Source organism: Apodemus sylvaticus, chromosome 1 (genome assembly GCF_947179515.1).
Source record: "Apodemus sylvaticus chromosome 1, mApoSyl1.1, whole genome shotgun sequence".
Classification (NCBI taxonomy): domain Eukaryota; kingdom Metazoa; phylum Chordata; class Mammalia; order Rodentia; family Muridae; genus Apodemus; species Apodemus sylvaticus.
The window spans coordinates 126,965,156-126,988,754 of NC_067472.1; the positions used below are offsets into that span (position 1 = coordinate 126,965,156).

Below are 23,599 nucleotides of genomic sequence, written 5' to 3' on the forward strand. Positions count from 1 at the left end.
CGGCACACTCATGGCGAAGTCTCGCTCACTGCACTGGCTGGTGCCGTGCCGGACCGTCCTCCTTTTCTTCATGGACTAGGAGGGGGCGAGATGTCTCTTCCTAGCTCAGCCGTGTTCTCTTCCATGGTGGAGTCTGTGGTCAAGCTGAAGAGCTGTCATACTACCTGGCTCCACAGGACCTTACAGGGTTGTTTAGTTGCCAGTTTACTCTACAAAAGAGATGTCTATCCCTAATTTAGAAAATTTACTTATTAAACAATACAAAGAAATGGCAACAAATGACTTCTTAAAAACAAATAGTTTAATTTCATCCAGAAAAAATACAGGTTTAAAATGAAACTAACATTTTGACATGTCATTGGATATCATCTTTATAGTAGTATGCTTATTCAAAATGTGAGGAGATAGAACCTTTATACTTCTAGACTCAAATATCCCATGTTAGTTATAAAATATCAGCTGCTAGGTACCCAGGTCTGCTCTGCTTTTATAGGGCATAGTTTATAGAAATGGTATAAAATGAGGCAGGCTTTTAGAAAGTCAATTATAAAATTTTAGGAAAAAAATGGTCAAATCCAATTTTTTCTCTGAGAAGGCACCTACAAAATTCATGACAGCTGCTGCTCAGAACCGGGTCTGCACAGACATGGCTTCTCTGTTACAGTAGTGAGATCCACTACATAAATTAGCCTTTCCCACTAACATCAAAGAGAAGAATTTAACATATTCCATAGTGTGGAAAAAATGCATCATTTAAAAAATTTAAATCTGCATTATGAAAATAAGTCTGTAACCAAATCACGTGCACACAAGTCATGAATTTGGTCAAGGCATCTGAAATTGGCTTTGGCTTTGAAGTATTTTTTAAATTCATAGAAAACATCAAACATCTAATGAAATAAATAAACCATGTGATAATTGGGATAATCAACCCTATGTGTGTGTTTCATTTGCTAGTCAATGTAAGAGAGAAGTCCCTTGCAGCAGAGTTCCATGCCAGCAGCCGTGCCTCCCCAGAGGCTGCTCTGCAGGCTCAAGGAACCAGGACACAAGGTCACTGTCACTGCTAGGAGAGCCATGGGTCACCTCTGTAGGGCTCCTGGGCCCGTGCTAACAGTGATACAAACCACACTTCTTGGGTGCCTCACTAAAGAGCCTCACAGCAAGCTATGGCATCAGATGGGGGCCACAGAAGGCGGACATGCTGTTCTTTCACAGGCTTTGCAGATGAGGGGCTAGCTCTGCCTAACAGGAAAGGGCTAAGAAGCTGCAGAAACCTGAAGGACAGCCGCAGGCCAGTGGACCTCACGCTATTCGGGAGGCGGCCGGAGGCTGCGCAGCTTCTGCTCATCCAGTCCTTTCCAGTACTTGAAGTTGTCATCTAGGTGCTGCATAAGGTTGGGCAGGTCAACAAAGGCTGGGGAGAGAAACAGGTGCAGTGGCTTCACGGCCTCTCTACACAGGCTCTGGCTTCCTCAGTGGCTTTCTGGGAATGGAACTGGGGCCTTCTACCACAGAGCTCTGCCCTGGCCCAGCATTTTAAGAGGGACAGAGGGGAGTTGGCAGTGATGCCGAGGTCTGGGAGGACTGGGGTGCGGAGGACCGAGTCTCCCACCCCATCTGCGGGCACCAGAACAGGGCACGTCCTTAGGAGCCTCTTCTGGGTGCCAACCCTCCAGAATGGCTATGTTCTCTCCAGTCCATCTTGAAGTCTAACCCACCTGCTACTTCTTAACTAGTGGGCACTTTTCCCGCCCTTTTTTTATTAGATTTTTTTTTCTTTAATTTACAAATGTCATCTCCTTTCCTCATTTCCCCTCCAAAAATCCCCTTCCCCTCCCCCGGTGGTCACTCTTAAGGAAGATGTGCCAGCCTCCTTACCATCCCAGGCATCAAACATGTCTGTGATGAAGTAGTCGATGAAGGAGATCTGAGACTTGGGAATGCTGCAGGTGTTTCTGTCAAACACTGGCATCACCACAGGCAAGTCCAGCTGTTTCTCTTCATCGGTCTGTGAAGCAGAACACCCGTGAGCTCACGTGGGTCCCAGCTGCCATGGGGCATCCCCACCCAGAGCACCCGAGACAACCCCACAGGCTGGCTTGAGAGCCCAGTGTGGCACCAGCCAAGCACAGCGGATCTGCCAACCCGACAGTAAGCTGCTCCAGAGCGGGAACCCTTGAGGACATCCCAAACAGTGTCATAGCGGGAAGCCTGCTTGCTAATGCTCTTCAGGTCAGAGCAGTATCTGGTCACCTACCTCAGGTCCTGTCACTCACTACTCACCATCGCCCAATGTGTCCACACTGGTGCCGTATGTGAGCAGAAACACGGCCCTGTCCCTGGATGGGCCTAGTGTCCATTTCCCAGCTATGGCTGTGCTGTCTTGTTGGAAAGACTAAATAGACCTATTAACTAAGGAGTCTGCATTGGTCCTAAAACCTCCCAGAGGAGAAAAGGCAGGAGAAACGCCTCACCCGTAAAGTCTAACTAAAGTTTGTAAAATCAACAAGCTTTCTCAAACTCTTCAAAATTAAATGCACCCTAATACAGACAGACCCTGAAAACAAATCCTACAGACCAATATCATGTGGAGATTGATTTAAAAAAAAATTCCAGACAAGACACTGGTACAAATTCAGCATGTGGGAGGAGTTTGGCATGACTGGGTTTCCTGAGTCCACGCTTCACTACGGGAAATACACTGTGGTACAGAATGAAGAGGCAGGGAGTGGTGGTTAAAGTCATCGCCTTAGTACTCAGGAGGCTGAGGCAGGAGGACTCCAAGTTCAAGGTTTTGGCTACTTAATGAGTTCCAGGACAGCCTAAGCTACCAAGTACAGATGGCTGAGCACTTGCTTAGCACCGGAGACCCCAGGTTCAAAATTCAATCCACAGAACCGAATAAATGGAGCACGGTGGAGCCTTCAGGCTCACTACTGAGGAAGCAGAGGACAGGGACACCACCTCAGGTAATGGAGGTCAATACCAGGCTGGGCTGCGGCACATGTGTAATTTAATTATGTAGAAAGCAGGAAGATGGTGAGTTTAATGCCAGCCTACAACGTTAATAGTGACACTCTATCTCAAAAAAAGAAAAAAAAAGTTCTGTATGATCTGAAAGGGTAAATCTTAAGTTATAAATGTCATGACACAAGAGTTTGTTCATTTGGTCACCAAAGTGGTAGCTGTGCTTTCTGCAGCTTTTGATATCTGTCCCGTGCCTCCTGTCACCAACAGTTGATGTTGATAGGTGTTCTGGTGTGTGTCTGTGTGTGTGTGTGTGTGTGTATGTGTGTGTGTTTACACAGAATCTCATTTCTAGCTCAGATTACAGTGGGACTCAGTTTGCTGCTGACATGACCTTGAACTCCTAATCCTCCTGCCTCTAGCTCCCACGTGACGGGATTCCACGTGTGCAGGGTCACAGCTTGCTCAGTAGTTCCAATTTAAACCTTTCTTCTCATATGTGCTGGAATTTCATTTTTTTTTTAAATTTCCCTGAAGATGTAAGGTACTTTTTCATGTAATTATTTGCAGTTCATACTGTTTTATGAAATGGCTACTGAAATATTTACTTATTTCTAACTGGGTGGCTTGTGTTACTGCTGAGTACAGTCCTTTGTCAGAAATGACTTGTATTTTCTCACAACCTGTCCTGCTTACTCATTTTTTAGCATAATTTTTCAAGCTTTGATGACATCTAATTGTCTTAGTCAGGGTTTCCATTGCTGTAAAGAGACACCATGACCAAGGCAGCTCTTATAAGGCCATTTCCTTGCGGCTGCTCACAGAAGTGCATTATCATCAGGGCAGGAAGCATAGCAGCATGAAGTAGGCATGATGATGCTGGACAAAGGCTGAGAGCTCTACATCTTGATTCAAAGGCTTCCAGGCAGCTAAGGAGGAGGGTCTCAAAGCCCACCCACAGGGACACACTTCCTCCAACAAGGACACACCCACTCCAACAAGACCACTCCTCCTAATAGTGCCACTCCCGGGGCCAAGCATATTCAAACCACAATAATGTATATTTTCTTTTTTCCATAGCTGTTGCTCTCTGAACCTAAAAGTCTGTCCATCTCAGAACCCCTGGGGAACTCTGCTGGAGTTTCTCTAGAAGTGGCATGGTTTAGCTTTCCTAGTCAGGCTAACGATCCTGCTGTGAGTGACAGTCTGTGCGCCAGGCAGGGGTGCTGCGAACCGATGGATGCTCTCTTCCCAACACCAACTGGAAAATCTTGGGAGCTCCTCCTAACACACGACCAAGGGATATCTATTTACCATGTCTTTAAGTCTCTAGCAATGTTTTATGAGGTCTGGCCATCTATTAGTGAATTTATTCTAAGCAATTTTTGCTTTTTATTGCTACCTTAAGTTTTAAAATAATAGTGCTGTTTAAGTTTTATTTTCTGGTTGTTAGTATATAAAATTCAACTTGACTTTTTTTTGGGGGGGGGGGGTTGGATTAGGTTTTTTCGAGATGGAGTTTCTCTGTATAGCCCTGGCTGTCCTGGAACTCATTCTGTAGACCAGGCTGGCCTCGAACTCAGAAATCCGCCTGCCTCTGCCTCCCAGAGTGCTGGGATTACAGGTGTGCACCACTACGGCCCGGCTCGAGCTTATTGTCCTATATGTTTTTACAAATAAAATCTAATTATTAGTGGAATGTTATGTACTTTGTGAATTTTACACACACACACACACACCAAAATATAAAAGTAAAACCTTAAAACAAACAAAAAGCCACCAACTTACCTGCAAACTTTCAGATGTACTATTTTCTATTTTTTATATGCTGTCCGTCCCTTGGGTAGTATAGAGACTAGGAAGGCCTACACAGTGCTGAGCAGTGGTGACACAGCCTCCAGCTCTGTCCCCATTATTTGGCAATAGCATGTGCTTAGATGCACCTTAAGTCAGGAGCCAAAGGCCAGCCTGATCTCCATTGCAAGCTCTAGACAGCCAGGGCTACACAGAGACTGTCTCCAACAGTCATTTCTTACTATTCCTCGTCTGCTAAGAGTTCTTGTGACAGAGACGATGAGCTGTCATGCCTCTTCTGTAACTGAAGCAATAATCATAAGATTTTCCTCTATTGTTCAAGAGATATGGCAAATTATTAAACAGTTGACTTTTCTAGTATTCAACCAACTTGTACTTCTGGGAACAAGCCTACTTGGTGATGGCAGTGTCCTCTACCTAGTGTCTGATCCTGCGTCCCTACATTTATGTTCTTGAAAAGAAGACTGTGATGCCCGCAGCATTGCCTGCTGGGCACTGAAAATGGCTAAGGATTGAGCCGCCTCCTTCCTTTTTCATATAATTTATAAGGCTGGCATTATTTCTGTCTTCAACATCTGTCTTTAGCAAGTTCCATCTGGTGCTGCCCATGGACAGCTTTTGATCCTACTGATATTAGAGGCACACACAGTATGGTTATGAGCCCTTTGTTCAATAGGAAATGCCCCGTTTCCAGGCGTGCGTGTGTCACGATGGCTCTTCTACTCGTTTATAATTTGCATGCTATGCCTGCATGGGTCCACCATCCATCAGTTCTTCATATTTAAAATATCTTTTCTTTTCTTTCTTTCTTTTTTTTTTGGATTTGGTTTTTTCGAGACAGGGTTTCTCTGTATAGCCCTGGCTGTCCTGGAACTCACTCTATAGACCAGGCTGGCCTCGAACTCAGAAATCCGCCTGCCTCTGCCTCCCAGAGTGCTGGGATTACAGGCGTGTGCCACCACCGCCTGGCTTTAAAATCTCTTTTCTAGTAGTTGTTTTTCTCTGGGTGACCTTGGCTGTCCTGAAACTTGTTTTGTAGAACAGGCTGGCCTCAAATTCATAGGGATCTGACTCCTGAGTGCTGAGACTAAAGGTGTGTGCCACCACCTGGCTGTCTTTTTCTATCTTATTACTTAGAATATAGACCCAATAGTGCAATGTGAGAACCTTGCTCAAAATAATTCTGTGTTTTAATACAGAGAAACTAAGAGAATTTAAAGAGCCCCGTGTGGCTCCCCGGGGGCTGACTTTTGCATCATCGGAGACCCCCCCCCCTTCACCCCTAAACGCCCTTCCAGCATCTCTCACACTGTGGGCTTCCTGGGGATGGACTCAAAACTCTCCCTGCTCTGAGAAGGAACTTATCTTGCCCTGATCCTTGAAGGGTGTTTCACTACAGAGTTCTGGATTGACAGTTTTATTCTAACAACAGTTTAAACATGATGTTTTAGTATCTTCTGACCTTAAAAGTTTCTGACCGGGAATTAGGAAACTTAAAAATGCCTCCCTCCCCCCTTTTGAGGCAGGGTCTCACTTTGTATCCCTGGCTAGCCTCTGCCTCCTAAGTGTGTAGATTAAAGGCAAACCCACAGTTCAGGCAAGGCCCCGCCACTGTCCCCTCACTGCCCTCACTGCCCTCAGTCTCTGTGCGTGTGTCCGCTCCATATTTGCAAACACTCCGGCAGTTTATTTTCCTGCTGTCTCAGGAAGATGTGAGGGACAGAGCTTTTAGGAGAAACCTACAGACCCAGGGTTCCAAAGCTAGCAAAGATGTCCCACAACAATGAGGACAAAAAAATGTAACACATTTACAAATAATGAAAAACAATTGGGGGGCTGGAGAGATGACTCAGTGGTTAAGAGCACCAACTGCTCTTCCAGAGGTCCTGAGTTCAAATCCCAGTGGCTCACAAACATCTGTAATGGGATCTGACGCCCTCTACTGGGGTGTCTGATGACAGCTACAGTGTACTCATATAAATAAAATAATAAATAAAATACATAAATCTTTAAAAAAAGAAAAACAATTTAATAATGACAACAATTTATTGATATCAATAAATGTACAAAATAATAAATCTTCAAAGACATAATTTCTTTTAGTTTTCTTAGTTTTCTTTCCTAGTTTTAAGTTGGTAGCTTCATGGTACTCCCCCAGTGTGTGTGTATGCTTAAGGTGAAGCATCTTACCTGAGAAAAATACTCCTCTGAAATGCGAGCAGCCCACTCGATGCAGTGCTCCAGGGGCCGGCAGGGGTTGGACACGTCGGCACACTTAATCATCATTCTTTTGATGAGAGCCCGGCTCTCTGGAGTCTTGAGCATAGCTTTCATGTCTTCCAGACTTCTGCCAATTTCCTGAACCATGAGTGAAGTGAAGCAATGAGAATGGCTCTCGTGCCCAGCTACCTTCCCAGGGGCTCTGAGCACAGGAGGGCTAGCCAGGACCTACAGAGCTGAAGCCGTCAGCAGCTGAGTCGGGCGGGCGGGCAGGCCTGCTGTCCCTTGTCACATCTCCCCTTGGCTTACTTCCTCTCCAGTGGTCTGGCCTCCCCCTTCTTATCTATCTCTTCCTATTAGTAAAAACTTAAAGTTGGTTTTTGTTTAGAGTTGGAAAAGTAGAATTCTTTCTTCTCATAGCAACAGCGGGCCGTGGGCTGCCAGTCCCTGCAGCCCAGTCCTCTCCGGGCTCTGCAGCAGGCAGGCTGAGGACGCCAGTGAGCCCAGATAACGCTAAGTGACAGTCCCTCACCCTGCCTCAGTGTCTATGACACACGGAGGGCACAAAGCCCGTTGTTTTTGTCTGTACTTACAGTAAGGATCTGTGGGGCACGTGGGAAGTGTCATTCCCATTATGTTTTTAAGCAAGGGCAGGATTCAGTGAGGTCATTGTCACCCAGTGCCTCCTGGCAGGCCAGAGTCAGGTGGAGGCTGAGCTGTCAGAGTGCTCACCTCTTCCTGTTCTCCACTGACTGCCTGAGGTCCACTGTCGTGGTACAGAGGATGGTGGGGACTGACACCTGCTCACGCAGGCACCTGCGAGCATGATACCAACGTCACCTTCGCTAGGCAGTTGTGGACTCCATACTCCAAGTCCAGAAATGGACAGCAACAATACTGTCACTTTGGTGACCCCAACAGAAGCTCCTTCCCAGCCCAACTCCTCTACAAGGACAGCTGCTGCCACGGTGGACACACCCACTAGAGAGTGGCTGTTAGGAGCAGCCAAGGAGCCAGGCGTGGGGGTCGCAGTCAACCCTAGCAGCTGGGAGGCAGAGACAGGTATGAGGACAGCCTAGTCTACTTACTGAATTCCAGGCCAGCCAGGGCTACACAGTTAGAGACTGTCAAAAAATAGAAAAGGCGAGGGAAGGAGGGAGGGAGGGAGGGAGGGAGGGAGGGAAAGAAAGGAACCTCTAGCTCCAGCTGGCCCTAGAATTCTCAGAGGGCGGGGCGGGCACAGACGGGAAAACTCTTGTTTACACGGCTATTTGCAGCTTTTATTTTTCTCCCTGCCAGAGTTTTACATGCTAGTGATTTTTATTTTTAAACCAATGAAAAACAAATTCAACCAGGCCTGATGCTTGCTCCTCTAATCCGGCACCTCAGAATCTGAGGTGAGAGATCTCTGAGTTCTTAGCCAGCCTGACAGTTCTTACAGAATGATGCCTCAAGGTAGGTAGGTAGGTAGATAATAGACAAATGATAGATTGGATACATGATTGATAGATTAGATAGATAAGCAAGCAAACAAATAAATCAAATGAAAGAAAGGAAGAAAAATGGAAAAGCCAGTTTAGCACGCCCACCAAAGGCGTGTATCAGGTGTGAAGCCCAGATACATGGCCTCAGAATCAGCTCCTCACCTCATTCCCTTGTGCTGCCAAAGGTTTGTTGATGCTGTTGATAAATTTGTTCACATGTTCAAAGTGCTTTGTCATTTCTGTGGCTAGGACCATGTCGATAATACTCTGGCGTAGTGTCCGATAGTCATTTCTGTTTCAGACGACAGAGGCTTCTGCAGGTTACTGATTCAAACCAGAGCGCTCCCCGCCAACACACACACACACACACACACACACAGAGCCTGCCTCTCAGGGCACGCATCTGCTATAGCCATCAGTCTAGTGCCCCTGGAAGTTACACCACCTGCATCAGCTGGCGCTAACAGGCAGGATGCTATAGCTTTGGATCACAGTAGTAACCTCTGAAGTGCAGATCACAGAGTTCTCAGGTTAGATAGGTTGTAAAGGAGATGAACAAAGACCTTTCCCTGTCTTCCTCCCTCCCTCATTAAAGACACCCTGTAGTCCAGGGTGACCTTCTTGTGTGAGCCTTCTAAGGGCCAGGGTTGTAGGCCCATGCTGTTGGACCAAGCAGGACTATTCTCTGTACACCCACGATCTCTACACCCACTTACAGTGTGCCCTGCATGGAGGTCCTCTGAGATTCAGAGGACCATGAGGGCAGGCCTGACAGCCTTTCCTCTAACCCTCGTTTCTATTTTGGTATTCAAGTCTTTACTTTTTGAGAAGAGGATCCATATAATTTAAAGTTAACAAGTACAGAAGAGTATGAAATGGACTCTCTAGCCACCCTTCTCTGAGGCCCAGAGTTAGTGGGGTCTTCTATGTCAACTTGATACAAGTGGGACACATTTTCTAAGAGAAAACATTAACTGAGAAATGTCCCCACCAGATTGGCCTGTGGGCAAGCCTATTGGGCCTTTTCTTGACTGATGTTTTATTTTTGGGGTGGGGGTGCCCAGCTTCCTGTGGCCAGTGCCACCCCTCGGTGGCTGGTTCTGGTTTCTAAGGAAGCTGGAGACATCTGAGCAGTGTTCCTCCACGGCCTCTGCTTCAGGGCCCTGCCCCAGTTCCCCTCAGTGACGACTGTTACCTGCATGTGTGAGATGAAATAAACCCTTTCCTCTCCAAGTTGTTTTTGGTCATGATTTTTAAAATTTGCTAGGGTAATAGAAGCCTTAGCAAAGACAGTCTTGTGCATTCCATATGTAAATTATGTATTTACAGGAAAATATGAGTAAAACTTAAGCCCACCTCTGAAATCCTAAGACTTGGTACAAAGGAGCTCTGTGAAACCAAAGTACTCTTTTTCTTTCTTTTTTTCAGAAACAATGGTAACTCAATCTCTAGGCGCTACAATTAAGACCTCATCTTGTAAGCCTTATTAAAATCTGACCCTCCGGTGGCGGGCCTTTGTGGACATAATACTAGGAAACTCTAGCAGCTACATCTTATCCTCTGCTGGCCCAGCTCCCCAAGGTACTCTTTTTAAAGATCCTACAGAAAAATTTCCTTTCAAACTAAAGCATCTCTCACTCTTGCCTTTTCTCTCTTCAGCTGAGCTCTGCTGTGTGTCGGGCACTGGGCTAAACACCAAGGGAACCTAGGTAACAAAGGCAGACCCCTGAGACTGCAGCGTTAGGAATGTAAGCTGAGCTGGGTGAGGTGGACTGCAGTCCCAGCACTTGCGGACTGTGTGTGCTAGGTGAGTGCTATACCTCTGAGCTGTCTGTCATGTGCTGAAGAACTTGTGTCTCAGGGGAAAAGCTTCCTTAGGGAGCCACTTGTAGACACATGCGCTGTGGACAGAGGCCACGAGCAGCGTGCCACGGAGGTGTGTATGTCAACCTGAGCAAGACCCTGCCTCAGAACAAGAGTTTTAAAAGGGCTGCGGAAGGAAGGGGTGCAATCGTAAAGCACTCCGCTCAGTTTGGCATGCTGCAGGCTTCCTATTCATCTCCAGTATGGGGTACAGGGTGGGCCAGCACCAGGCTGTGAGGATGGTGGGTGATGGAGGTGTCTGGTATGGATGGTGGGGTAGTGGAGTGCTCCAAGCACACCCGGCCTTCTCTCTGGTGAGCTGTAGAGTGAAGCCTCGGTTCTCACCTCTCCATGTGTTTAAAGATATTGCATTTGTCATTTTCAAGCGTCAGCTGGAAGGCCAGTGCCGCGTGGTGGCTCTCCAGCACAGCGGTGTCGTTGTACAGCACAGCCAGCTGGTTTCCCGCATTGCAGAGGAAGGAGTTGGTTCTCCCAGGATGATCCACGTCGTGGATGGCGGCAGCAATGAGGGCAGCAACCTCGTCAATGCGATCTAAAGTTTGCTGAAAACAAGAACTCCATTGAAAACCCGGCGTCTGTGATGCTGAGAAAGCCTTCACCAGAGGCTTCTCTCTGCCTTTTTTCTTTGACAATTTATCCGATTCCTGAGAGAATCACATTGTCTGAGCAGAGCCTGTCTTCCCTCCTCTTGTGGTTCTGTGCTTGGCTGACAGAACAACCCCTGATCTTCTCTCTCTCTCTCTCTCTCTCTCTCTCTCACACACACACACACACACACACACACACACACACACACACGTCTCTCTCACACATATACATACACACACACCTCTCTCTCTCACACACACACGTCTCTCTCACACACACACACACACACGTCTGTCTGTCTCTCTCTCTCTCTCACACACACACACATACACACACGTGTCTGTCTGTCTCTCTCTCTCACACACACACACACACACGTCTCTCTCTCACACATATACATACACACACACACACACACCTCTCTCACACACATACATACATGTGTGTGTCTCTCTCTCACACACACACACACACACACACACACACACACACACACACGTCTGTCTGTCTGTCTGTCTGTCTGTCTCTCTCTCTCTCTCTCTCTCTCTCTCTCTCTCACACACACACACACACACACACACACACACAGGTGCTCTGCTGCCGGTCTGTCTGCAGACCCACCACAACAATCCCAGAGCCAGTCAAAATAAGAAATAACCAACACTGAACACTACTTACATTAACTGAGAGGTAGTTTATTTTCTCCTTTTTGTTACTATCTTGTTTAGCTGACATAAGGTTTGACTCCTTCCTATACTTATTAATTCAGTCACAGGTCTCTCCATGTAGCTAATGCTAACCTTGAACTCTTGATCCCATCTTACCTTTCTGAAGTTATGATTACTAGTATATATTGGTAAACCAACTAGTTTTCTTCTACTCTTATAAATTTATGTACATTTAAAAATAAAGGAACCATTAGCTTTTATATTTTTGAGTTGTAATATAGATGTAGAATGTATTTTTTCTACAATTTACTTTTTCAAATGTATGTGTTACTGTTCTCCTTATTTCTAGTTTTGGTTGTCTGTTGTCTTAATTCCAAAAGCCACTGTGGATCACCACTGGCTCACCATGTCCTCACAATGTAGCCTATGCTAGCCTTGAACTTCTGAAATTCTTTTCAAGTGCTGGGATTACAGGCATATACTATATTCAGCTTTCATATATATGTGTGTGTGTATGTGTATGTGTGTGTGTGTGTGTATGTGTGTGTGTGTGTGTGTCTGTGTGCATGTGTACACATATGTGGATGAGTGCAAACACATGAGTGTTCATGCACATGCATGTGGAGGCCAGAGGCCAACCTCAGATGTTTGTCAAGGGCATCTACCTATCCTTTGGGACACACTTCCCTCCCTGGGACCTGGGGCTCCACGGCTAGGTGAAGCTGGGTAGCTTCTGAGCCCCAGGAATCTACCTGTATTGGCCTTAGCAGTGCTGGGATCACAGCATGGACCACGCCGGCAAGCCCAGCTTTTTATTTTATTATTATTATTTATTATTATTATTTTTGTTTTTGTTTTTTCGAGACAGGGTTTCTCTGTGTAGCCTTAACTGTCCTGGAACTCACTCTGTAGACCAGGCTGGCCTCGAACTCAGAAATCCACCTGCCTCTGCCTCCCAAGTGCTGGGATTAAAGGTGTGCGGATCCAGCCTCCACAACAGCAAATTCAAGGCTAGCCTCAGTTACACAAGATCAAGATCCTATCTCAAAAATATGTTTTAGGCCATCTTAGAATGTATTTGTTCAAAAGCAACAAACTACAGCAAACATTGTGCCTTTAACACAGACTTCCACCACCACACCACACACTTCACTGACCACTTGTCTCTGCTCAAGGAAACAGTCTTCTCTCTCCGTCCTTACCCCACCTTTGGCCTTGGTATTGATCTTTGAAATAGAAAGGTACTGGGCTAGAGTTTAGCTCCACCCCTTGCCCAGCAAGCACACAGCCCGGGTCCAAGGCTGTCCTAGTTGTCCTTCATCGCTGTGATAAAACACTGACCAAAACCACACTGGGGAGCAAGGGAGTAGATTTTACCTTACAGATATATCACTGAGAGAAGCCAAGGCTGGAACTCGAAGCATAGACCACAAAGAAACACTGATTGTTGGCTTGCTTAGCCTGCTTTGTATACACCTCAGGACTACTTGTGCAGAGGTGGCACCACCCACGGTGGGCTAGGCCTTCCCATGTCAAACATTAATCAAGAAAATGCCTCCATTCATGCTAACTGGACAATTTGATGGAGGCAATCTCTCTGTTGATGTTCTTTCTTATCACATGACCCTAATTCATGTCAAGTTGACAAAAGCTAATTGGTACAAATGCCCAACTCCATATTAAAAACAACAAGGAATTGGTGGTATCACAGAAGGACCCAAAAGATTTAGACCTAAGAGACCCTCACAGGGAGAAATGAACACTGCAGGCCCCACTCTGTACCAGGGCATCCTCCATTTTGTTATCCACACACAAGTTCCATGGTGATAAGATTACGTAGGATGCAACTGGTCCTGTGTGGCTGTAGCCATTCTTTGTTCTGGACAAATGCTTCAGACACTGGTGTGACCCAAGTGGTTTGCCTAGGCACAGGGAGGGGAAAAGGAAGGGGAGCTCATCACAGCAGTGTGTCTCAAGAGCTTCGGCAGTCACAGTGTTTGAAGGTTGAGTTCCTGTGGGGGGAGGAGGCCACTCACGCAGTCATGGTCAGAACACAATGGCAGCACTGTGTGAATGCTGCAAAGGGACCAGGAGAGAGGAGTGACCTCCGGGGTAGGAAACTGAGAAGCTCTGTCTGAATCGGATGGTTAGCTGAGGAGGGGCTGAGGAGGGGCAGGAATGGTCAGGATACACAGCACAGGTGAGGATCCTAAAAGAGGCTCAGGGCGCCCTTCGGTCCAAGCTGACCCCTCTCCTCCAAAGCGACAGTCCCATTCTGTCTTCCTTGGTTTTGTCCCTGAGGACTCACAGAATGGCAGAGACTGAAGACTAATCTATCAGCAGCACAGGGAGGCCTACTAAGGGGTTACCGCCATGCAGCGAGCACAGCAGAGGCAGAAGCCCCTGACCCTGCCAGCTGTTGCTGTTAAATGAGGAACACAGACGTTAGCTTACCTTTATTTTGTTTCTGGAAAGGAAATATGCAGTGGCGTGAAGCACATCTGCAGCATGTGTGGAATTGTGGTAGGGGTTAGAAGAATGGTAATTGGCTTCAATAATCTGAAACCATGATCTCAGCGTTGCCTCAGAGCACTGTAAGAATTCACACATTCCAAAACGAGCAAATGTTTTGAGACCTAGATAAATCAAAGGCCTACAAAGAAAAATATGCACAATATAAAACAGGGCAAAACCATAGTCACCTGAGTTCTGAAGAGACTCAGGCAAAAAAAAGTACATTCAAGCCACAGTGCAGAGCCAGGGCTCTGATCTGCACTGCCGCGCTGCGTTCCGCAAGAGCCAGGGCCACACGACAGCTTCTTTCTGCCTTAGCCTTCTTTCCTTTTCCTTTCTCCCTCTCTCCTCCCCCCACCTCTCTCTCTCTTGATTTATTTATTTATTATACATAAGCACACTGTAGCTGTCTTCAGACACCCCGGAAGAGGGCATCAGATCTCATTACAGATGGTTGTGAGCCACCATGTGGTTGCTGGGAATTGAACTCAGGACCTTCGAAAGAACAGCCAGTGCTCTTAACTGCTGAGCCATCTCTCCAGACTTACCTAGCCTTCTTTAGGCATCGTGATTTGCTGGGGTGAAGTTCCCACCCTGCTTGCATGAGTGCAATCTTCAGAATCACGCCTTCCCCAGACTCAACATGCTACCTGTAACCCCATCTCACATGTTACTTCTGATGTCCTACCTAGAGGAGACAACGCCAGAGCGCCGATAAACCAGACTCAGACACACGTCAGGTGACTCATCACCTCAATAATTTGGAGGTGGGTGTTAAAGTCTAAAGGAGTTGACCCTGAGAAAGTGACCAGCTGTTAGCAAGCAAGGCCTTCCTTAGAGAACACATAAATTTGCTGAATTGGCTTAGGTTAAGAAATCAGCCCCACAGACGCCATCTCAGAGGTCATCTCAGTACTCATCCCGGCCAGCCTTACGCACTTGGAAGATGTGCTGGCTCTGGGATGTAAACCAGGTGCTCAGGGGCTCACATGTTATGGAGTGTGCCTAGCCACTGCTTGGCTGTGTGAGTGGGAGTCTCAGTGTAGACAGCTCACCCAGTGGGGTGAGACCTGGTGAGTCATCCCCAGTTTAGCAGAGCCACCTCTCCCCAAACTGGATCACACTCTTGGCTGGCACCAGCTGTAGATGCCCAGTCCGATGTGCCAAGACCCTGCCTGTGGTTAACAGATTTTACTCTGCAAAACCCAAACTCCCAGTCAGCAACCATAAGCTGATGGACCTAACTAGGGAGGAGTCTCTGTGTGGGCCACCGATATGACAACCATATATGAGGCTACTTTTGTCAAGTGTGTCACTAACCATATTGGCTCTAGGTTTGGGGCAGGAGACTCTTTGTTACTATCTAATATAGTACCACATACTAGAGAAATTACGTATCATCACAGGAAAACCTGCTATTTAAGGAAGCCATCAGAGCTGGGCAAACTCTGCCTGGGACCCATTGACTCAACTTGAAGTCCCTGTCCTTTCTCAGCCCCTGTCCCACCCAGACAGAGGGGTGGTTCCCTGTACAGGCCCTAGGAAACAGGCTCCACCTACCTTTTTTGGGTTGCAGATTCCAGCTCAAAAATGTCAAAGTCCCATTGTTCTTCATTTTCTATGGCCTGGGCAATCCGGGGTGGGATGTCGTGAAGGGAGGTGGGGGTGGGCATACTGTTTGAAGGTGGCTGAATATCTGCAAAGTGATAGAATTTAGAAAACAACATTAACAGGTTCATGGCATTTGGTGTTTGGGATAGGCCATGCTATATCAGAAATGGCTGCTTTGTTTCTGAGGCTTCACTGCATACCCAGAGCTTACTGATGAGGACATCATTTGATCTGGACTACAGTGTTACAGTGATCTAACAGATTAAAAACAGAGAACTTACTTTTTGTTGCAAGAACATACTCATTTCCTGAAAACCTTCGTAAGCCATCCTGGTGAAAATCAAGGAGACAAGAAAAAGCATGGTCACATGGTCTTCCTTCCCGAATGCATAACCTAGCCAGACAGCCCCAGAGGACAGTACAGCACAGCCCAGCGCGAGGCTGCCCAGTCCAGCAGGCTGACCACTGTGGCCAACTCCACATTTAGTCACTTCCTGGGTGCTGCTCTACTGCTCAGGCAGGATGAGCAGTGAGCTGACCAATATATCTGCCTCATTCCAGGACCAACTCCTGCCTGCTCTGGTGGCAACCACCCTCTGCCCCCAGGTCACCCCATTTTCTTCTCCAAACTCAGCTGTCTCTAGAACACTCCTCCCTTGTCCCTGAGGCCCAGACTAATCACTCAGGACCCTGTATGCCCGGGGCAACCATCTCTCTCCCTCACCGAGCTCCAGGGCACCCCTCCCGCCTTCCACATGCTCACCGGACCAGAGTTAGAGGTTAGTACGGGGAACCACGCTTCCTTCTAGAACTCACTGCCCACGTGACTTCAGACTGTGTGAACTGGGAGGGAGCAACTTTTATTTCTAACTAAGATGGCGGACAGAACACTGGTAGTTGTCTTCCCTTGTGAGATCCCTACTCTGCACTAGCCGAGGTGGTGCCTGGGCTCCTCAAGAGTCTCCATGTAGTGACTCGTCCTTAATGCCTTCTTCCCTAACCGTTATCCAAAGGCACATGGGGAGCTCTGGAGGGGAAGCGCTGCCCTGGCCTTTTTAAACACAGAAGGCAGGAAATAGTCTCCTGCTCTGCAGTTCATCCTGCACCACTCTGGCAAAGGTGTGTGGTGTGCGTTTGTTTTGTTGGTTCTTTTTTGTGCTGGAGATAGAACTCAAGGATTTGCACCCTACCACTGTGTAATACACTTAATGGTTTTTCTTTTTCCCAGACAAGCCAAGTGTGGTAGTGTACACACTTTATCTTAGCACTCGCAGGTCAGAGACAGGTGAATCTCGATGAGTTCAGGCTAGCCTGGTCTACCTAGCAAGTTGCAGGCCAACAAAGGCTACAATGTGAAGCCTTGCCTCAAACAAACAAACAAACAAACAAACAAAAAACAACAACAAACAAAACAACACTTTAAAACAATTGAAATGTCTTATTTAAATAAATGACTTGTAAAACCCTATGTGACACTAGAGAGGGGTATCAGTGGACTGTCTAGAACACTGTCCCTTTCTGCTGCTCCAAGCTGGGATTCCTTGGGAGGAAAGCAGTCAGTGCCCCTCAGTCCCAGCATTGAAGAACATAAGCCATGGGGATGATGCGGTCTCCTGAGCCCTGCAGAGATGCTCCACTTGCCCTTTCAATGCCCGGTTCAGACAGTCTCTGGGAAGACAGTCTCTGGGAAGACAAACAGGACCAGGCGTGCTACAGGCGCCTAGGCAAATGAACTTACAGACATTAGGCCCCCAACGAGGTCAGTGGCATGGGGATCGTCCTCAGCATTAAACTGTGGTGAATACAACTCAGTGGTTCTCAGAATATCCAGCACACGGTTCAAGGCTTCTGTCACAGGCATGGGACTGTTTTCCTGGGCAGCGTTGATAATATTGATTACCTACATCATGGAAATAGAGGACTTGAGTTTTGTAAACTTCAAAACAGAGAACAATCAAGAGTCAGGCTCATAACTGTGATGGTGCCATCATGTTAATCTTTGGCACCCATCTTTCTCTGTCTCGGTCACCTGTCCTTTCTGCCGAGGAGACAGTATTACAAAACTGAAAGAGCACTCTTATTGTTGCTTTTCTGTCAGAGAAACCATTTTTGGGGGGTTCCAGCAGCCTGCATATTCAGTGAAGACCAACCTTGGTGATGGGTGCCTCAATCATCATAGAATGTATCCGGGCCAAAGAGGAATGTCTTCTCTGATTGGAAACTGTGGAGGAAGGAGTGAGAAATCAGAGTGTGCCCAACCTCTAGACACCCAGGGCTCCATAGCCTCCCTTCCAGCCGGGTGTCCATGTGCTTAGCTGCATACAGAGGCGGAGGAGTAACTGCACACTGGCTGAGTTCCCCTCCCGTCCTTCCATGGCAAACCTGGGCTCTGCTGCCTTCACTTCTAGGTGCTAGGATGCACATATGACCCCATGGACTGAATATCTGATGCCACACACCAGAGAAGACGGAGGGAACAGTTTGGCAAGTTAAGGCCAAACAACCCCTTTTTGTGTCTACAACAGTAAGGTCTCAGCTATGCCTTTTGCTGCTCTCCAGGAGCCAAGATGTTCTTGCAGACAGCTCCACACCACATAAGGTGGGAGCACCGATTAAGCTGTATCAATTAATTTCTGGTTCACATTTCCAAGGATTGCTCTAGGGCTTTCTTCTGGTGTTTAATCAGGCGACACCACAGAGCCAGGTTGCTCATGTCCAGGCGTGGCTCCTCTGAGATGAGAGAAGCCTGGACAATGTACAGGCAGGAAAACAATGTTCCCGGAGTCTTATGTGTCTATGAACACCCCTCTGTTAAGGTTCCATAAGGCCAGAAAGGATTAGAGACTGCCCAAAAATATGGTGCCTCAGCCTCAACTTACCTTCAAATAAACAAGCCCAAAGAGAGAGAGATTGGCCAAAGCTAACCAGGCCAGGAAGCCTCAAATGTTGTCAGTTCAAAGAGCCGACAAAACTGACATCTAATTTTACTAACTAGCATGTGGCTACCAATGTTACACCTTATACAACGATGCCACTAAACAACCCCGCTGTCATCGCTGTCAGAAAAGGATGCACTCTTACTAGGAACATAACAAAGTGCTGATCAGGGTCAGAGCAGAGAGTGGTGCGCGGCAGGCATCATACCTTGGACATTTCTCAGAGGGATTTTTAGGGATGTAAAGTAAAACATTTGTTAACTAGCTCAATTTAGTCATTTCACAATATATACGCTGTCTAAAATGACATGTTGCCTATATAGATATACACAATTTTAAAATCTGTCAACTAAAAGAAAATTGTATTTTAAAATTAATTTGAAAAAAATCAAATAGCATAAATACAATGAAGTAAGAAATAAATAAATAAAAGATACAAAATTTTCTATGTATACAGAGGACTCTGAAGAGTCTGCAAATGCAATCACTATTCTGTTCTTAGAGCCCGTACATAAGTCCACCAAGTTACTGAGCCAAGGCCAATATTCTGATACCCACTGCACCTCTGTATATGGATGTCATGTCTGTGCTCACAAGGCCACACCCTAGCTGAGGGGCTGCTGGCAGCTGATGAGAAGGGAGAAGGGAGTGAGGCCCTGGCAGGTTACCAGTCTCACTGATTGGCCTTATGACCATGGAGATGCCAGCAGCACTGACCGGACTGAGGGATCATTAAAAGAAGAGTGGGGAGGATGAATTAGGACATTTACTCTAATGTAGACCAGGCTGGCCTCCAAACAAGAAATCCACCCGCCTCTACCTCTCAGATACTGGGATTAAAGGCGTGCACCATCACCTCCAGGCTAAATAATGTTTTCTTAGTAAGAGTTTTACAGTCTCCAAATTAAGCTTACCACTTCCAAAGGGTAAGTTTCCACAGTAAACTGCAAACTAAATGGAATCTATCCTTCAAAATTACCAAACATGTGACTCCTATTGAGACAGTAGATCAATGGACAAATCCTCTACTGAGAGTTTGAAAATCAGGTAGAATGCATAGTGCCTGTTTCTCTTATTTTTCCTTATTATTGATTCATTTCAAAGGCTCCCAGTGGAGTCTACCTGTGTGGAGGGCTCATCCGGGGCCTTCTCTTCCTGTGAATGCGCAGTGTGTGGAGCCGAGGAAGTGAAGCTATGGGGCTAGGCACCCTGTCCTGGGGTCTACACAGTCCAGACCACCACTCACCATCGCTTGCTTTGGAAGAAACCGCTTTGGTGTCCATCGAATGTTTTCTCCTGTCTTTATGTTTGCCTGCCTGATTATCTGTGGAAACAATTAAGCTGCGTCTTTAGAGATGTTAGTGACATATTAACAAAAGACATCAAAGTAAATGTTAACCGTCCACAGGTGTTAGATCTTGAACAGTATTTATCACACCACGGAAACCAGCACTGCTCAGAAACGGACCACACACACCTTGGTTTTGAGGGGTTCCATTTTCTCAAAATCCAAATTTTAAAGTCCAAAGACATGAGGAAATAAGCAGACCAGATGACCTCAGTGGAAGCTCTCCTACTGTTCTTAAATAAAACAGAGGGATTTCCCCCTCCTTTACCCTTGTTCCAAAAGAGAACAAAACCTTTATTTTCTCAGCAACATCCTGGGAGAATGGCCTTCTCTTTCCCAGGGTCTCGCGCGGAGCACAGTGTGGGGTGCAGTGTCAGGATAATCTGCCCTTCTCCCCGACTCCCCTCTGTACCTGTGGGTGCCTTGTGCGGGACTGAGAGCTTAAAGAACAACAGCTTACACTCCCTCTCACAGAAAAGGAAACAGCAAGCAGCATGGGAGTTCAGGGAGTGGCAGGGCAGAAGCCCTGGAGCTCTCTGCTAGCTTGGCACCCTTAGCCGATTCTCTTTCCTGCGCCCAAGGCATGACCCCAGTGCAGACCCCAAGTGTTCCTCCCTCCACAGCAGGGAAAAGGCTCATCACCCGTTCCTGTTTTGTGGTGCTGGGAATGACGCTCACAGCCCTGAGCTCTTTAGGCAAGCATGCTACTGCACAATTCTGCTCTTAGTTTCCTGGCCCGACATAAGCCAGAGTCTCTCCTCTGTGTGAACGTGTGTGGACTTGCAGAGGCTACTGATGAGCCTCCTTGCTGCTGGCTGTTACTGGACCCAGGGAGCCCTCTTTCTGGCTCTTCCATCTGCAGAAGCTGCGCTCTCCTGGCTTTCTATCCACCTTACTACCCCTTCCTCCACTTTTGCATGCTGTCCTCTTACTCAGCCCTCGCATTCCCAAAGGTTGGATTAACTCTGCTCCTCTAGGAGATGCAGTACCTAAACAGGTACTGTAAACGTTGGGAAACCTTCCCTGTATGTCTCCTCATCCCATCCCATCAGGGTATGGTAACAACTGGCTTTATTGTCTGTCTTGCCAACTGTGAACAATCTGGGGGCAGAATAGTCTTTCCTGGATGGCCAAGAATATACCTAGCTCACAGCAGATACTCAGCAAACACATGCCTGCCTCACATGACCCCTGCATTATCCTGTACACAGATGAAAGGGCTGTTGAGCATAATCAGTCAGAGTCTAGCCCCACTGTGCAACATCTGCCAGAGTATTAACTCCCTGGCCTCAGAGACAGGTGCAGTCGGCCTCACATTTCTCTCTGGTCTTTAGCTCAGCCCAACTGTGCTACTCACATCTTGGGAGCAGCCTTGACATCTGTGTAGTGACAGTAGACTGGCCCTAGATGCTCATTCCTTCAAGTGGCACCTCCTCTCAGCCATATGCAGTGATAAGTGTCTCCCTTCTGGGCTGTGAATTGTTTCTGTTCCCTTTCATCTTCTCAGCAAATATTTACCAAGCACTCACCCTGTAGCAATATCTAGGACTGGAGCTGTAGTTCAGATCTTGCTGTCCCTCAAAGTACCATGTGTTAAAAGACGGCCCCTCCAACAAGGATGGTGCTTTTGGGTTTAAGAACTTCACATTTCATTTGTTCCCTATGTCTTTCTTGAGGATTGATGCTGAGAGCCAGGCAGTGAGGCAGAGTCAAGGTACACAGAGGGCCTTTAAGAGAACAGGCCATCTGCTCAGGCCCCTTCCTTTGCCTCTATCTTGCCCCCTGGCCAAGAAGCAGTGGTTTCCCTTTACTACATGCTCCCATAATGCATTGCCTCACCGAAAGCCCAAAGCCAACAAGGGTAAATGATAGACCAAACCCTCCAAAATGGTGAGCCAAGATAAATGAGCCTTTTCTGTTTATAAGCTAGTTATTTCAGATATACCCTTGCAGTACTGGGGATGTGATAACGGACAATTATGGGGTGGGGTATAGTGGAGAGCAAGGCAGGGAGCACAATTATCAAATTATCATAATGACTTTGAGTAAAGGACGAGCTGCAGCACAACATGGCAGAAAACACCAGGAGATCAGGATGGGGCTGTGGTGAGAGAGAGAGAGAGAGAGAGAGAGAGAGAGAGAGAGAGAGAAAGGAAAGAGAGGGAGAGAGAGAGAAAGGAGAGAGAGAAAGGAGAGAAAGAAAAAAGGGGGAGAGAGAGAGAAAGGAAAGAGAGAAAGGAAAGAGAGGGAGAGGGAGGGGAGGGAGGGAGGGAGGGAGAGAGAGAGAGAGAGAGAGAGAGAGAGAGAGAGAGAGAGAGAGAGAGAGAGAGATCCAATTTCCACAGAAACACTTTAAAGTTAATTATCTACATAAACCCTAGATCCTCTGCTCCCAGCAGCCCAGTGAGGAGTGCTGTTCCCACTGTGGCCCTGGATCCCTTTGTACGTGACTCTTGGACATTTTTCACCCAGCAGTCTACAGGTAGATGGACATGCCTTGACTGGCCCAGCTCCCAGATGTAGCCCTTAGGACACACCCACCCAGGGGACCAATGAGCAAGCATGGGGGTCATTCCTAAAGGACTGCAAGCTCTGAGGAAGTACCACGCCCCAGGGTTCACAGTAGTGGCTGCTCAACATCGTTCTGATGTGGTATCATGCTTATATACATGGAAACAACTCCAAGCAGGCCTCCATGCCAGGGCGTGGGGCTTCACACCCTTTGCAACTCTGTTCTCGGCTTTCTGGCCTATAAAATGGGATCCTTAAACTCTGCTCATTTTTTCAGAGACATTAACACTTCTGTAGCCTGATAGGACAACCCAGGGAATTCTGGAGAAGCAGTATTGGGCAATGGAAGTAAGTCACTGTCTCCAGTCAGCACCCTTTGGCCTGGAAGCAGGAATTCCAGTCTGAATACGAGAAAGTTGAAGCCAGGTGTCTTACTTAACATAGCCACAGATTGCTGTGCTGTGATCTTGGCACACTGCTAACACATGTCTCAGGCACCCAGCAAAAGAGGCCTGTGAAGTGCCAGCCTGCTAGCCCCAAGATCCCTAGCCACCTCCAGTATTAGACAATGGCACCAGAGCTTACCATATGACAGCAAGCCAGAACAATCAAAGTTTATACTGTCATTACAACCATTTTGTATCTTTAGTGGGATATAGCACCGTCTAAAAATTACACATAGGCTAAGAAAAATGTATTATGTGTGCGGACTTTATAATTTTCCTAGACATCCAGACTTTCAATGTCCTTTCTCTTGACTGGGGAGTTCCAGGACCTCCTTTGACAGAAGGGAGGGATCCAGACACTGCCTGGCTCCACACATGAGCAGCAGGTGGCCTAGGTCTAGCCAAAGAGCACCTTCTTAGAGTCTTCTCTGGAGCAAGTGAAACTAGAAGCAAGGTCTTGAGCCTGGATCTTGCCAGAGCCAGTGGTGCCCCACCATGGTTCTCCTGTGGCATGCCCAGCTCAGAGGGAGACAGCTGCCCAGGATCCTTTGGTTCCTGACTCCTTTCCAAACTGGCTCTTGAACTCTTAGCCAATCTGTAAGGT

The 23,599-nt window shown here is 47.1% G+C and overlaps 1 protein-coding gene across 1 annotated transcript in view; it reads right to left on the reverse strand.

Moving 5' to 3' along the window:
* Window positions 1-279: 279 nt before the first annotated feature.
* Pde8a (phosphodiesterase 8A) overlaps window positions 280-23,599 on the reverse strand; it is a 130,878-nt gene continuing 107,558 nt past the window's right edge. Inside the window, exons 12-22 of the mRNA XM_052159720.1 lie at window positions 19,937-20,014; window positions 17,905-17,975; window positions 17,493-17,654; window positions 16,036-16,084; window positions 15,704-15,839; window positions 14,084-14,282; window positions 10,698-10,915; window positions 8,652-8,781; window positions 6,976-7,143; window positions 1,882-2,011; window positions 280-1,417 (exon numbers count right to left, since the gene is read on the reverse strand). Of these exons, the coding sequence (XP_052015680.1) occupies window positions 1,311-1,417; window positions 1,882-2,011; window positions 6,976-7,143; window positions 8,652-8,781; window positions 10,698-10,915; window positions 14,084-14,282; window positions 15,704-15,839; window positions 16,036-16,084; window positions 17,493-17,654; window positions 17,905-17,975; window positions 19,937-20,014 (1,448 nt within the window). The 3' untranslated portion in view covers window positions 280-1,310. The remainder of the gene's footprint in view (window positions 1,418-1,881; window positions 2,012-6,975; window positions 7,144-8,651; window positions 8,782-10,697; window positions 10,916-14,083; window positions 14,283-15,703; window positions 15,840-16,035; window positions 16,085-17,492; window positions 17,655-17,904; window positions 17,976-19,936; window positions 20,015-23,599) is intronic.